This window comes from Scyliorhinus canicula, chromosome 1 (genome assembly GCF_902713615.1).
Source record: "Scyliorhinus canicula chromosome 1, sScyCan1.1, whole genome shotgun sequence".
Lineage (NCBI taxonomy): Eukaryota > Metazoa > Chordata > Chondrichthyes > Carcharhiniformes > Scyliorhinidae > Scyliorhinus > Scyliorhinus canicula.
In genome coordinates this window covers 83,027,537-83,044,621 of record NC_052146.1, presented here as the reverse complement: position 1 = coordinate 83,044,621, position 17,085 = coordinate 83,027,537, and the positions used below count along the sequence as shown (strand labels likewise).

General features: G+C 43.4%; 1 protein-coding gene across 6 annotated transcripts in view; it reads right to left on the bottom strand.

Annotated features, from left to right (window-relative positions):
* Positions 1 to 988: 988 nt before the first annotated feature.
* LOC119964605 (alpha-taxilin-like) overlaps positions 989 to 17,085 on the bottom strand; it is an 86,979-nt gene continuing 70,882 nt past the window's right edge. For all 6 annotated transcript variants that reach the window (XM_038794315.1, XM_038794308.1, XM_038794336.1 and 3 more), the window contains 3 exons: positions 10,745 to 10,837; positions 9,550 to 9,645; positions 989 to 5,197 (listed from right to left, as the gene is read on the bottom strand). In XM_038794315.1, coding sequence (XP_038650243.1) covers positions 4,790 to 5,197; positions 9,550 to 9,645; positions 10,745 to 10,837 — 597 coding nt within the window. In that variant the 3' untranslated portion in view covers positions 989 to 4,789. The remainder of the gene's footprint in view (positions 5,198 to 9,549; positions 9,646 to 10,744; positions 10,838 to 17,085) is intronic.

The window sequence follows — 17,085 nt, the reverse complement described above, 5'->3', positions numbered from 1 at the left end:
AGATTGAACAATTTTGTACAGGGAACATCTCAAAACTTTGTACTACTATAAACAATTTTATGTAACTTCTCTCCTCCTGCCCCCCCCCCCCCCCCAAATAAGAGGACATAACAAAATGGGACAGTTTTGCTTCAATATTCAGTTTTTCAATAATGTGAGTACGGTAGTGTAATGATTATGGTACAATGGACTAGCAACTCAGCCATACGCAGGTCAAATCCCACTGTGCAAAGTCACTAAAAGTGAATTCAATAAGTCTGGCCATTTGTGACCAACCAGAGGGGATAAAATGACAACAAAAAAAATCAACCAGTTCACTTAAGCTTTTCAGGAGGGAATGGAAGGTAACTAACTAGTCACCGTTACCAGGGTTAACCTGAATGTGACTCTTATCCATCCATGGTTGATTCTGTGCCCTGAATTAGCCAAGCAATTTCACTCATGGTTATAATCATCATGTTTAAGGCATTTCAGCTATGGGCAGGCAATAAATGAAACAATGCCAACACTGCCCATTTGCGGAGAACACAAAATTCAAATTCAGGAGAATGAACATGAAACAATTCAATATCAGGTCAATGACCCTACTGTTTTTGCAGCTAAGATGACAATTCACTTTAAGGTCGAGGTCAGTTACATGTTTTGCCTGTTTTTCTAACACTTGTTCAGCCCAACTGTCTCACACCTAGATATGGACAGGAACATTTTCCAAAGACTACTTCAAAAAATCAAAAACAGATATATTAAAAATAAATTTAGAGTACCCAATTAATTTTTTCCAATTAAGGGGCAATTTAACGCGGCCAATCCACCAAGCCTGCACATCTTTGGGTTGTGGGGGCGAAACCCACGCAAACCCGGGGAGAATGTGCAAACTCCACACGGACAGTGACCCAGAGCCAGGATCAAACCTGGGACCTCGGCGCCGTGAGGCAGCAGGGCTAACCCACTACTGCCCTAAAAACATAGATTATACATTATGGTGCAGTTTTTTTTTGCTGTTAAGACATTTGTAATTACAGCTGACTATCAAGCAACATCCAAACACTGGGTTTTGGTTTCACAAAACGGCTGGTCAATTAGCAAAAGTAATCAATTCAAAGAGATGCAGTATGAAGTTGGATAGAATGCTACTTGGGTATTCTTAAATTCTACTCAAATCACTTTCTTTGGAAGGAACGTCCCAGATAATAGGGCCCATAAAAGAATGATGGGTTGATGAGCCAATGGGTCAAAAGCAAACTGTCTTTGCCCCACACTTTGTTATGCACAGTGCAAAGAAATTGGGATGTGCATAACATAAATACATTGGCCTGGATTCTCTGTAGCCCGATGCAAAAATTGTGATTAGCGATCAGGCAGAGAATTGATTCTGAAACTAGAATTGGGGCCGGCGCCAGTTTGATGCCGATTCGCCATGCTCCACCCCCCTCCAAACGGGCGTCAACGTGACACACGCGCAATGCTCCGCCCACAATGGGCCGAGTTCCCGACGGTGCGGGCAACGCCGCCACAGTCACCTGGGATCTGTGCCTCAGGCTGGGAGGACTTCTGCAATGGCTGGGGGTACTGGTGGAGGGTGGCCTGTGAGGTCGCGGTTTGGGGTTACGGTTCGAGCACAGCTGGCACCATGTTTTACGGCACGGTCGATGCAGATTGTCAGCCCTGCACATGCGCAGCCGGGACCCAGCCATTCTCAGGTACGATCCACGGCGGTTTCACTCGGCGCCAGTGCTAGCCCCTCACTGGTACCGGAATCGGTGAGGGGTTCGCGCCGATTTTCCTGTCGCGTCCCTCCCACAGATTCTCCGTTCGCACCGGCACTTAGCCTCAGAAATGGAGAATCCAGCCCATTATGTTCAAGCATCTCATGTTGAGCAAAATGCATTGGAGTCCCATGCCAAACTGAGGGAAATGTGCTCAGATTAAGCATATATTAATTTATCATGGTCCCAAGCTAAATGAGAGAAGATTAGCATGAATGATCTTAAACTAGATAATGCGCAGACATAATAAGCTAATTAGAGTGGTTGGAATGATATAAAACTGCAGTTTTAATATGTCATCACCACATTAGCTAAAGTTAGGATAATAATAACTGTTGAGAAAGTGGACTGTTCAATTGCAATACATGCACAGGGTACAAAATAAGTGTCTGTGTGATAGACATTATATATATGAAATCACAAAACAGTACCTTACAAAGGATGTAATAATCATCATGCATTCGTACATTACAATGTTGTGATTGATTCTGATGACGTATAAATTGAGTACATGCACAAGTATCAGAAAATCTTGGTACAGCACTGCATTCCATCAACCTTCCAATTAAATAATGCATTACTAAGTCAGAATTTCTTAAACTGCTGTTTCTAACTGAATTTGCTTTTCATTTCAGTTTCCCATTCAGATTATTTTAATTAATTTCCACCCTATTTTGAGATATTTTGTAACATTTTGTTAAGTAATTTACTAAATGATAATTAATGCAGGTCTATAAGCCAAAATAGTAAATACTATGTACCTTCTTTGATTTCTCAGTCGCTGAATCCCATAACTGACCATTAAACTGCATTTGGAAGCAAGATCATTAAATGTTCCGTAGAAATTGCTTTTTCCCTTTTGATCTCTATTTTCTCTACAGTTTTGTTTCATTTTTCCTTTTAAAGGAGAACCTAAAAATGGACATGGTTTGTCAATGCATGAGTTCCAAAAATGTATTTTAGTAATCACGCTGAATCAAAGTGTTAAAAAATTGTAACAGCACTATTGTGCCCATCATTAATCACAGCTAATTGTTGGAGATCGGCTTTAGAATATATTTTGCATAACTGTATTTTTGGTAGCAGTGGAACATTCTGTTACTCTGCTAACTGAACATTCTGTTACTCAGCAAACTGTCAGTTAAATATCTGTATTTTTGCAAATAAAAAGTATGCCCCCATCAAGCAACATAACAAGGACACACTGAGTAACCTAAGGGAAATGCGACGATTAATTAGTCGCATTTATCATTAAGTACAATGAAGCATTAACACTGTGGGGAATGCATTTATATTTGGACAGTAAACGCTCTGGCATCTTCTTAGAGACTCCCTCTAAGTTACAATTTTAAATTGCATCAGTCCACAAGATGCTAAAGGTTGTGTAATGATATGAAATTCTCTCAATTCCATAACATTTACTGACAAATACATAGCCTGAAATGTAACAGTAAAGAATCCAACAATGCTTGCGTGTGAAAAAGGACCTGCTAGAGATAAATTCAAAATTAATCTCGAAACACTCAAGAGGATTCAAAAGTTACAGCATTTTTTCAACATAATGAGACAACTCGTGTTTTGTGCAATGCAATAAGGTCTTGTTTCGCAACACTATCATTATTAGCACTTTGGATGCCAAGAATTACAAAAAACTTTCTTTGGTAGCAATATTGTGGTTAATAGAGAAAACCAACTACTATTACTACAGTTGAAGGAGGTCCTCAAAAAAGAAACTGTAAAAATCAAGACATCAGAACAAAGTGGAAATGGCATGTGAAAAAGTGCTCGTGACATTTTTTATTCAATGCTCACAGGTTTGCGAGCATTTGTAGGGCACAAAGGGTATCACTAATCATGGTCTTTCAGAAAGTAAATATCATAAACACCAGATACAATAGGAACATCCTCAGTTATAAACCTCACAGAAAATAAATCTATATTAAAAGATTCAGCATGAGATGAGCAGTATCTCGAGACAGATGATCATAATTTTTTAATTTTGTTTGACCCTTCATCTAAGCAGAATGCTGTACGAAGGAAGTATGTGGAAACAATGTGGGGGGGGGGGCAAGTGGAAAGTTTGTTTTTAAAAATAAGTATAATTTGATTATGCAGCTATTTTAATTCAGCATACGTAGTAGGATTAACAAGGAACATTCCCTCAAAGGCTTTTTGACAGTGATATCCACAAGTTTACTGGTAATTTAGCATTTGATTGACATTTGCCTCAGCACAAAGTATCTTTCTACAGATATGCCTTTATTCTTCAACCTTTTTATCCTTCCCCACTCAAAAGTAAATTTTGTAACAGTACAAACTTGATCTGCTGCAACACTGATAAGACGCTGTTAAAGCACAATGGTGCAATTAGAGTGAGTGGAAAGGCAGATTCTTTGCGTACTTTACCTGCTCCCCTTCCACTCTACATTTCTCATCTCAACCACTCCATTACTGGAATCGGAAGACAGATTTTGCCATGCCATAAATGTATGTCTTCTAACAACTGACTGAAGAGCAACATTGGTGGAGTAAGAGCAGCAAGGTACCAGTTAGCTCAACTGTTGGAGGTAAACAAGGAATTGAAGAGCAACTGATACCCTGGGGGAAAAAGTAACAATCAAGTATTTGTAGACAAGGGTAAATCAGAATTATTGGCTTAAAGAATGCGTAAATATACTTCTGAAACTTTCCCAGAAAATCAAAGACACTCAGTTTGAATTGCCCCTTTTAGGTTATTTTCTTTCATATGGATTCTAATCTTTTCTGAAAGCTTCCTTTTAATCAGAACAATTTCCTTTCCATGCAAGTAATCCAAACACTTAGAATCCTCTTTTATCTAGTAAAAATAGAAACTCTGACACCATGTCAGCAAGCCTCAGAGGGAACTTATTTATAAAGTCACTAACGAATAAAGCTTTAATCCAAAACCTAGTTATTTTAAGCTTTATGGGCCTTAGTTCCTTCAGTTGGTACGTGGCATTTTGGACTGCAGCAATATTCACACACCCTATAGATACAATAAACTAATCCAAGGTGCTATTTGATGGTGATAATTCAGACTGAATGCTAGAAGCTTCAATGTTAGATTCCATTTGATTGTCTGTAAACATGGGCGACTGTGCCTCCTCAGTCACACAAGCACAAACTTCAGTCGAGAGTACAGTTTCTTGAGTCGGGCAATCAACCTTTGCAGAAACATCAGCAGTGGAATCTTTGCTTTGATTATCTTGGGAAATTTTATTTAAGGATTGTGTATCTTCTTCCCCTTCAACAAACTCTTTGCTGTTGCCATCTTGTTGGGTTGATTGAACACTCAGGTCATGAACCTTTTTGTTTAGATCATTCCTTTCGGTCTGAAGAGCTCGACACAATTTCTCCAAGCGCTGAATCTTTACCTGAAGACTTTCAAATTCTTTGTCACGCAGAGTTTTCTAGGTTTAATATGAAAAATAAGCCAAGTAAGTCCAACTGTGTTGCTGTGTAAAAAAAGAAAATCAACCTGCACAAGAGGACAGGTTTGCTACTTCTGGCCAGTAAAAGACTTGTTCTTTGGACCGTGTGGGAGGGCCTGCACAGCTGAGGCTCCTGGATGGAGAATGACACTGATATGTGAAACGAGTAATACATTGATGGACAGATCATTTCTACAACAAAGTTCTGGACATGATAACACATTCCTGTTTCTGTTGAGGGGTGTTTGTTTTTTTGTGAAAATTAGCTGATGTAAGCTTTGTATTGTTACCAATACGGTCATGTTTCTTTGTTGTGTGATGGTTAGTGTGATATGTGCAATGTTATGCGGTTGATTTTCACATCTTTGTTCCTGTTGACTGTTTAATAAACAAAATATTCTCAACTCTCAAGTGACTCCTCGCGAGTACACATGCCATGTCTCAGAAGATGATCAGTGCACAGCATTTCAAGGAAACAGGGAAGCCTGAAAATTGTGCCCAAACTCTAGGAGCGTCAGCACTAGAGGCAGCTGCCATCAAACACTACCTGGGCTTCAGCACTGGGATTCTCTCGCGACCAATGATGTGTGTGTGGACCAGGGGAGGGCACCTGAACACGGTCTCCCTAGTGTTCCTGGTTTTGTGGTGGTCTGCTGTCCCCTCCAAAATCTGGCACAGTAGTGGGGCGACATGCTGGAGGAGGAAGAGCCTCATGTGAGGAGGCGGCGGACCAGGAGGGCTGGAGAAAGAGCCAGCAAGGAGCCGGAGGATGGAGGACAATCGGTGGCAAGGTTCCAACATGCCTGGAAGACCAGGGAGACCCTCATCTTCACCAGATTCTCTTAGGACTAAGCTATGTCCGTCAGCTCAACCACAGCCGCGCCCCCCCCCCCCCCCCCCCCCCCCCCCCTTCCCCACATTTCTCTTCCTCCCATTTCCCTCCTTCTCCCCCACAATCCCCCCCCTCCACCACAATCCCCCATGTTTCCCCCACCAATTCCCCACCCCTCCCATCACACTGCCCCGTCCTCAACCACCCTGTTCCAACCTCCAAGGGTCTGGTCTGTGTAACATCACTCAAGGGTGATGGGCCTGTGTCAATTAAGGCAGGAAAGTGATGATAACTCGCAGTAAGAAAAGCTCTGGTGCTCCTGTTTCTGCAAAAGGCTGACTCCTGTCTTTCTGCTGATAGTGTGCTCACACTCTTCCTCTGAATGGGGTCTGTGTCGGGGGCTTTTGATCTTGGACCACTGTTATAACCCTGTGTGGGACTCATCTTGTTGTGGTTGCTTGTTTCCTCGTGCTGACTTGACTGTGAGTTAACCAGCATGAGGATAACAGGTCAGCTGAAGGAGTGAGGACCTGAGATGTGTAATCGGGTCCTGTGTAATTACTGCTGTTATGCTGAATAGACATCTTTCTATTGAACTCTTTGGACTCCCCCTTTGCCGCTTTTCTAAACAACTGTGCCTGGGAGGGTGTGGTTGGATGAGATGAGGGCTAGAGGGGGTGGGGCTGGCAGGCCCGCTATAACGATTAACGTGACAGAGGCTTCACATGTATCAGGTCCAACATGTTTTAATTATGAATTGACATTTCAATTCCCCCTAGCTACAGATAGTGACACCACACCCCCCTGAATCTTCTTGATCTACTGATAAGTCTAGGTGCAGCCCCAGGATACACATCAGAGGTGGAGGCAGCCTGCTGCTCTCCACACCACGTGGCCTTTGAGATGCCTTTAGCGGACATCGTCTGGATGGCCCCAGTGCCACTGGTGTCACCATGTTCTGCCCACTGTCCTTGAGATGCACTGGGGGGGGGGGATTTGGAAGAACTGTAGATTACCATTGTCTCCTTGATGGAAAGCCCAGCACTTCCTCCTCCCTGATGGTGCCTGTAGGACTCCATGGCAGGGAGGGGCAGCTGGAATGACTTCCAGAGGCCTCGGAGTCATCTGGCTCTGCCAGTCCTGGGGCTTCCATTGTTTACACCATGGTGTTGAGGCCGTCAGCCATGGTGGTCACAGACTGAGCCATGCCTTGGGCACCACCATTCAACGCGTGGACGTTCTCCAGCCTTTCCACTTCAGTCACCACCCTTGCAGTATGGGTCTCAGTGCCACACAGTGTCGGCACGATCCCCTGCGCCCGAAGCCTTTGGGACTCCTCCAATCGGCTATGCCATTGCTGGAAAATACCTGACATCCCTCCAGGTTGTCACATCTTGGGCCTATCATCTGCATCAGCTCTGGGGGAACTTTGTCCAGAAGCTGAGCACCTGACTGGGACCTAGCGGAGTCCTGGGATCCAGCAGACCTCCGACTGTTCACTCCTTTGGATGTTGCTGCCTCCACCTGATGTGCATTAGCAACTGTGTGGTGCCCACCGGCTGTGCCCCAGAAGCCTGCCCAGCAAGGTTCGTGTCTCTGCCCCGGTGGAAGGTGGGGAAGATAGCGGTTATGCCTCAATGATGGTCTCCTCTGAAGTGGTCCATTGGGTGGGATGGGGGGGGGAAGGAGGAGGAGGAGGAAGGAGAGGAGAGGAGAGAGAGAGAAGAGATGTGAGGGAAGAGAAGGAACTATCTTGTGTGTTGCATGAAGCTCATTCAGTGAGCCGGTGCTGACGCAAATGGCCTCTGTGCTGTAACAATTCTAGAGCAAAGTTTAGGATTCTAATATATTGAGCATAGCATTGCAATGAAAAGTTAGGAAACCATAGCTGCTCTCCTGCTTCCAGGGACATCTATTTGGGGCTAAGTCACATATCTTCCAATCTTACTGACCCATAACTTCCTGGCTCCCCAGCATCACAATTCAGGGGTATCCTAATGATGCACTGGAGAGTCGCTGTAGGACGCCCCTACGCAAGGGTATACCCGGCAATTGCTCAGAACTGATAATTTTAAGTGGACAATTGCATCGGCTAAGAACCATCCAACTGAAGCAATTTAAATTGGGCAGCATGGTAGCATTGTGGATAGCACAACTGCTTCACAGCTCCAGGGTCCGAGGTTCGATTCCGGCTTGGGTCACTGTCTGTGCGGAGTCTGCACATCCTCCCCGTGTGTGCGTGGGTTTCCTCCGGGTGCTCCGGTTTCCTCCCACAGTCCAAAGATGTGCAGGTTAGGTGGATTGGCCATGATAAATTGCCCTTAGTGTCCAAAATTGGCCTTAGTGTTGGGTGGGGTTACTGGGTTATGGGGATAGGGTGGAGGTGTTGACCTTGGGTAGGATGCTCTTTCCAGGAGCCAGTGCAGACTTGATGGGCCGAATGGCCTCCCTCTGCACTGTAAATTCTATGATAAATCGCTAACTTTGGATGGTTCTGCCAGCTTTACCTTGATAATTACTCTGAAGGGGGGGGGGGGGGGGGGGGGGGGGGGGGGGGGGGGGATCACTTCTAGCTCCAAAGAAACTATTTAAAAAAAAAACAGACCCAGCCTCGCACAGAACAACCCGCAGGCCTGACCAGATGCTCCCTTCCCTCCTGGTCTCTCTCTCACCCCTTCCTTCCCCTGGGGGGTGGGAGGTATGTATCCAAAGGGGCTGGGATGTGCGAGTACTGCACCTGGACATGATGAGGTTGGCATCCCGAAAGCGACGAACAGGTCTGAGCACTGCCATGCTTGTGTGTTGACTGGGACTGATTGGTGAAAGAGCGCCTCCCCCTTAGTAGCGGCGAGAAGCTGAGGCGCGAGACCAGCGAATCAGGCTGAGAGACAGCCAGTAATGGCAAGAAGCTCATGGGAGCCCTTTTTTGGCACTCAGTGCTGTTGAATACAGGCCGAACGTGGTCATCGAAGAACAAGCCCCAAACATGCTCAAAATGACACTTAGAAATGTTTCTGTTGAATCACACCATTAAGGTTTTGGGCAAGAGATGCAGGGGGAATGGGAGGAATAATTTTTTTAAATGCCGAGTATGATAACGATCTGGCACACGCCACGCATAAGGCCGATGGAAGCAGAAACAACTGATGATTTCAAAGGGAAACTGGATGGGCATTTCAAGGAAATAAACCTGTAGGGCTATGAGGATTGGGACTGACTGGGATTTCTGTGCAGAAAGGTGGCATGATGTTAATGAGCTGAATGGCTTCCTTCTGTGCCACAAATGACACTATTCTGGTTTATTTCAAGTCTAGGTCCCACAATTGAAACGGCAGCGCCTGTTAGCTTGTCAGTACAATTTGAGCAAGAAGTTGAGTGAATGATAAACTTAAAAAAATGTCAAGGATGTCCACTTGTCAAAGACAATTCACCAGAAGATAAATCTCTTCTGAATCAGCTTGAATTGTCAAGCTCAAGCTGGAAATAACAAAGTACCTACCTCCTCTGCCATATCCAGCAGAGCTTTATTACTGCTTTCCCATCTGGTACGGTACATGGTGGTCTCTTTTTCCAGCTTTTTGATCTTTTTTGTCATCTTATCAAAGTAAAGAAAGAAAAATAATGCACACGATTCAGTATTTGATGTATTGCATATTAAAAATATGTAGAGTTAAGCTACAAGTGGTGACTTCATGCAAAGCAGGTTGTTACTGCTAAAATATTACAATTATCTTGCTCTAACAGGCAGGGGGGGTTGTCTTGCATGTTTGGTATTACATTGTAGTAACCACAGTAATAAGGTGATAATTTAATCCACAATTCCCATATTGTGTCGCAGTTTTGTTTTGTTTTTTTTTAGAAATTTACCCAATTCATTTTTTCCAATTAAGTGTGGCCAATCCACCTAGCCTGCACATCTTTGGGTTGTGGGGGCGAAACCCACGCAAACACGGGGAGATGTGCAAACACCACACAGACAGTGACCCAGAGCCGGGATCGAACCTGGGACCTCAGCGCCGTGAGGCTGCAGGGCTAACCCACTGCGCCACCGTACTGCCCCCACAGTTTTGTTTTCTAAACATCAGCTCAGTGGGAGTTATAAATACAAACTCAATGGAAAAATGAAAGACAAGAATGCTGAAATGACTGAATGTCAGGTTTTTACATCTTTAAGACCATCTCTAAAGTCTGAAAGGCAACATTTTACAGTGTGCTTCCCAAACAGTTGAGTCGGTAAATACAATGAATGGCAGCGGGTGATGAACTGAAAGATTCCTGCATTCAAAACAAGTCTGTGCCAAGTCAGTGACTCTTAGTTGGTGTGGGATTGGCGATATTTAAATTCATCCAAGTGCTCTTAGGGCAGGAAGACTTGTAAAAAAGTTAGTATTTACATTCTCAAACAGAGAAGGTTTACAACAACTATATATAGTCCCTTTAATGCAATGAAAAGTCCCAATGTGCTTCAAAGGACACATTATGAGGATAATTAGCTCAAGTGATCAGAATTATAAGGGGCTTTGAGAAAGTAAATCACAAAAGGACTGATCAAATTGTTGGTGATTTGGCCACTAGAAAGCAAAACTTATTTTTAAATGCAGGCCGTTACATTCAGAAAAGACAGGAAAATTAGCATAAGCAAGATGGGCCAAAGACTCCTAACAATATTAAAAATATACTACAGCAATCTTTACCTTTTCCATCTCTTGTCTGAAGGTTGTAAAAACTTCATTACTTTTTGAAAGCGTAGTTTGGAATTCTTCAAACTTTCCAGTGTATAGTGCCAGCTGACAAAATACATAACAATGAAAAAAATATACAAGCAAGGTCATCGAACCAGGTTACATCATCCCAAATAGAAAAAGTTCCCAGATCCCTCCGCTTTGTTTGTGAATATTCTTGAGATTGTCTCAGCAGTTCCTCAACAGTATTTCAATTTAGAACATAGAACATACAGTGCAGAAGGAGGCCGTCGACCCATCGAGTCTGCACCGACCCATTTACACCCTCACTTCTATCCTATCCCTGTAACCCAATAACCCCTCCTAACCTTTTTTGGTCATTAAGGGCAATTTAGCATGGCCAATCCACCTAACATGCACGTCTTTGGACTGTGATTTACAGACATTTCTAAAAAAAAACGTAGACATGCACATTTAACTTAAATCAATGATCCCTTAGAGCAGTGCTTCTCAAAGTGTGGTACGCGTACCGGTGCCGGTACTCAAGCCATTGTCTGCCGGTACTTGGAGTGTTTCCAGAAAAGAAACAGACAGTAATCCTGGATTGGCTTGTTTCGCTTACCGGTCCCTGGCACATTGAAAAAAAAAACTGCCGGTACACCACATCAGATAGTTTGAGATGCACTGCCTTAGAGAAAACATGCACCATGTCCATAAGACCTGAAAGAATTGATACAATGGTTAACTCTTTACTGCTGGGAGTGGGGGGGCACATAAGGTTTATGTTAGATATGGAAAAGCACAATGAGCAATTTAGAGCAAAACTACTTAGTTGGAGGAGTGTCAATTCCAGTGTGGTGGCACAGATACACTGGAATCAACGATTGGCAGGTAAAACTGTAATGGTAAAATGGGCTGCCTCTAAAGAAGAGATAGTTGTGGTCCAGTCAATGAATAAACAATCATGAAGGCCAGAGTTCACTGGTTGATGAAAGAGATGGAAAGTAAGATGAAGTATAAAAGGAGGGTGTATGACAGATGTCAAGTTGACAATACAAATGAGAACTAGGCTGAATAGAGAAACTTCATAGGGGAAGGGGAAAAGAAAATAAGGAAGGCAAAGGGAGAGTATGAGAGGCTAGCAGCTAACATAGGGGAAGTAGTGGTGTAGCGGTATTGTCAATGTTCTGATAATCCGATATCCAGGGTCACATTCTGGGTACCCCAGTTCAAATCTCACCACAGCAGATGGTGGGGTTTGACTTTCATTTTTAAAACATATGGAATTATAACTCTAATGACCATCATCGATTGTCATAAAAACCCATCTGGTCAAAATCTGACATTGTCCCCTGGTCTGACCTACATGAGACTCCAGACCCTTAACAATATCATTAACTCTGAACTACCAAGGGCAGTACGGTGGCACAGTGGGTTAGCACTGCTGTCTCACGGCGCCGAGGTCCCAGGTTCGATCCTGGCTCTGGGTCACTGTCTCTGTGGAGTTTGCACATTCTCACCGTTTGCATGGGTTTCGCTCCCGTAACCCAAAGCTGTACAGGGTAGGTGGATTGGCCACGCTACATTGCCCCTGAATTGGAAAAAATAATTGGGTACTCTAAATAAAATAAAAAACTCTGAACTAACTTCTGAACAAGGGCAATTAGGAATGGGCAATACATGTTGACCTAGCCAGTGGCGCCAATCTCCCATAAATGAATAAAAAGCAATGTAAACGTCTTCTATAAGCATATGAATAATAAAAATGTAGTAAGATGAGGACTGGGACGGAGTAGGGACCAAAAAAGGATCCAAGCATGGAGGCAAAGAGTATGGTACTAATTGAGTACTGTCACCTGTCTTTACCAAGGAAGATGTTGTCAAAGTCATGGCAAGAGAAGAGATATGTGAGACGCAGGATAGGTTAATAATTAATAAAAGGTGGTATTAAAATGACTGGTTGTACTTCAAAGTTAAAAAGTCACCAGGAGTAGATGGGATCATCTGAGGATACTGAGGGAAATACTGGCAGCGCTAACCATAATCGTCCAATCTTCCTTCGATAGATGGGTGGTACAAGACTGTAGAACTTCAAATTTTACATTCTTATTTTAAAAAGGGAATTTTGATAAATCCAGCAACTACAGGGAAAGGTTCTGTGATAAGAAAGTTTTTGGAATCAATAATCTGGGGCAAAATTAATCACATGGAAAAGTACAAATTAATTAAGAAAAGCAGGCAATTTTTTCAAAGGCAAATTGTGTTCAACGAATGCGTTTTAGTATTTTGATAAGGTAACAGATGGTTGATGAGGGTAAGATAATTGAAGTGGTGGACATGGACTCCACTGGACTTCAACTTTACAGGCAAGCCTATGAAATAAAAAAGGAAGCTGGCAGCATGGATATGAAGGTGGTTGAGGAACACCTTAGGCAGAAAATGGACGTTCTCTCAAGCCTGTAAAATAATTTGATTTGACCATCAGCCTCAGCACGACAAATCTCACTATTCAGGACTGCTCAGTGCAATTTGCAGAGATGTGTAAAAATAATACTGGGGTAATTATATTAGATTATTTCAATTTTCCCAACATTAATTGGGATAGTCATAGTGTTAAGGGCTTAGATGGAATGGAGTTCTTAAAATGTATACAGGAGAACCTTTTAGCTCAAGATGTAGAGGGTCCAACAAAGAACGGTGCAGTGCTGGAAAATGAAACCGGACAGATGGTTGACGTGTTGGTGGGGGTGTATTTTAGTGATAGTGACCACAACATGCTTGTCATGGACACAGAAATAGACAAGTTGCAAAAAAAGGTTTTGGATTGGGGAAGAGCGGATTTTTAGTAAAATATGGCAGGATCTGGCCAAGGTAGACTGGAAAGAGTGGGGCGCATTCAGAAAGGAAATGGGGAGGGTACAAACCCAACATGTTCCCTCTAGGGTGATAGGAAGAAATATCAAGCCCCAAGAACCAAGGATGACCAGAGATATTGAGGATACAATGAGAAGGAAGGGAGAAGCTTTTAGCAAGTACAAGGGAATCAAATCAGTGGAAGCATTAGTGGAGTACAGAAAGAAGATTAAGGCGATTAGGAGAGCAAAGAAGGGATACGAGAAAACTGTGGATGGTAAAAGTAAAGAAAATACCAAGATATTATATAAGTGTATCAATGGGAAGACAATAATCAGGGAAAGAATAGGACCCATAAGAGACCAAGGGGCAATCTGTAGGTGGAGCCAGAGGAGATTTGTAGAGTGTTGAATTAATACTTCACATCTATCTTCACCCAAGAGAATGAGGAAGCAGGTATGGAACTCAAGAGAGAGACTGTGAGGTTTTTTGAGCAAATTGACATAGGGAATGACTAGATATTGGAGGTGTTGGCTGGCTTAAAAGTGGACAAATCTCCAGGCCTGGATAAATTGTGTCCAAGGATGCTGTGGGAGGTGAGGGAGGAGATTGCAGGGTCTCTGACCCATATTTTTAATTCCTCTCTGAATATGGTGGAGGTGCCAGAGGACTGGAGAACAGCTAATGTGGTCCCACTATTTAAGAAAGGTTGTGGAGATAAGTCCAGCGAGTCTCACGTCAGTGGTAGGGAAACTATTGGAGAAAATTCTGAAGGAGAGAACCTATCTCCACTTGGAGAGGTATGGTGTGATCAGGGATAGTCAGCATGGCTTTGTCAGAGGGAGGCCATGCCGAACAAATTTGATGGAATTTCTGAGGATGCGACCAGGTGTGAGATCAGGGTAATGCAGTTGAGGTAGTTTATATGGATTTCAGCAAAGCCTTTGACAAGATCCCACATGGAAAACTCATAAAGAAGGCACATGGAATACAAGGTAATTTGATAAGGTGGATTCAAATTGGCTTAGCTGTCGGAGACAGGGGATGATGACAGACAGCTGCCTTAGTGGCTGGAAGCCAGTGTCCAGTGGGGTACCACAGAAATCTGTGTTGGATCCCTTATTCTTTGTCATTTATATAAACGACATAGATGACTACGTGGGGAGGTAGGATCAGTAAGTTTGCGGATGACATAAAGATTGGCCTGGAGGTTAACAGTGAGGTTGAGTTTCTTGGGTTACAGCAAGATATAGATGCGATGGTCAAATGGGTAGAAAAGTGGCAGATGGAATTTAACCCTGAAAAGTGTGAGGTGATACACTTTGGAAGGAGTAATTTGACAAGGAAGTATTCAATGAATGACACTGGAAATCTCCGAGGAACAAAGGGACCGTGGCGTCTTTGTACATAGATCTCCGAAGACAGGCTGATAAGGTGGTGAAAAAGGAATATGGGACACTTGCCTTTATCAATCGAGGCACTGATTACAAACCGGGGCTGGTTTAGCTCAGTGGGCTAGACAGCTGGTTTGTTATGCAGAACAAGGCCAACAGCACGGGTTCTATTCCCGTACCAGCTGAGGCTATTCATGAAGGCCTGTCCTCTCAACCTTGCCCCTCGCCTCAGGTGTGGTGACCCTCAGGTCAAACCACCACTAGTCACCTCACCACCTCAAAGGGGAAAGCAGCCTTTGGTCATCTGGGATTATGGCAACTTTCCTTATTTAGATTACAAAAATACAATGTAACTACATAACACTGACATCGGATGAAGCATACAGGGGTGTAGTGTTAATGAAGTCAGTCCATAAGAGGGTCGTTTAAGAGTTTGGTAACAGCGGGGAAGAAGCTGTTTATGAGTCTGTTTGCGCGTGTTCTCAGACTTTTGTATCTCCTGCCTGATGGAAGTTGAAAGAGCAATTAAGCCAGGTGGGAGGGGTCTTTGACTATGCTGCCCGTTTTCCCCAGGCAGCGGGAGGTGTAGATGGAGTCAATGGATGGGAGTTGTCTGCCCCCTTAATTCTATTCCCACAAAACTGGTGACCCAACCACTCCGCCTGGCTCCCACAGATATTATCAACACTTTGTTCTCTTCAGGTGTTGTCCGTCTCTCCTTTAAAATTGCTATTAGCACGCCTCTCGTAAAAAATCATAGGAAAAAGCCCATATCGCAGGGACCAACCTAACGAACCTTTGCTGTATTGCTTGCAATGCAAATATATCCTTCCTTAAGTATGGAGACCAAAACTGTACATAAAATTCCAGATGTAGTCGCACACAAACCTTGTACAATTATAGCAAGACTTATTCCTGTACTCCAATTCCTTTGCAATAAAGATCAACATGCCATTTCTATTCCTAATTGTTTGCTCTTCCTGCAGGCAACTTTTTGCGTACTTATGAGCATACCCAAGACTCTTTGAACATCAATATTTATACATTTCACATATGGGAACAGAGTAGGCCATTCAGCCCATCAAGTTTGTTCTGCCTTTTAATTAGATCATGGCTGATCATCTACCTCAATGCCACTTTCCTGCACTATCTCGATATCCCTTGATATCATTAGTCTCCAGGTATCTATTTCTGTCTTGAACATGCTCAATGACGAGACATTTCTACCCTGGGGTAGAAAATTCCAACGGTTCACCTCCCTCTGAATTAATGTTCCTCATTTCAGTCTTAAATGGTCTACCCCTTATTCTGAGATTGTGTGCTCTGGTTTTATGATCACCAGCCAGTGCAAACAACTGATCTACATTCACCCTGTCATGCTCTGTATGAATTTCACCAGTCTCAAATGAGGTCACCCCTCATTCTTTGAAATTCTAGGGATTACAGATCCAGTCTCCTCAATCTCTCCTCATAAAGCACAATTCCACTATCCCAGGGATTAATCTGGTGAACCTCCATTGCACTCCTTCTATGGCACTTCGATCCTTCCTTAGAAGGGACCGAAACAATACTCCAGGTGAGTCTCACCAAAGCTCTATACAAGTGCAGCTAGACATCCATACTCCTGGACTGATGCATTTGCAATGATCTTCAGCCAGAAGTGCCGAGTGGATGATCCATCAAATGGACAGAAGAGCTGAAAGCCAGAGGTGAGATGAGAGTGACTGCCCTTGACTTAAGGCAGCATTTTACCGATTAAGGCATCAAGGAGCCCTAGCAAAATAAATTTAGAGCCTGGTGACGGTCAATTTCGCCCTAAGAGGGTCAGAGGAAGGGTTTTATGTGCAGTGGCGTCCGTTCTTGTCCATGTTCAAGGTTCTGCTCGTTACCGAGAGGGGGGATATCTATGTTACAAATGGTGTAGAACTATTGTGGTTGTGGATGGTTTTTTGCGACCAAATCTTGTTTGAGTTTGTAATAAAATATATATTTTTCAAAAAGGTGTATAATGGAATGCTCTCCACTTGCCTGGATGACTGCAGCTCCAACAACACTCAAGAAGTTTGACACCTACCAAGCAAAGCAGCCCACTTGATTGCTGCGCCT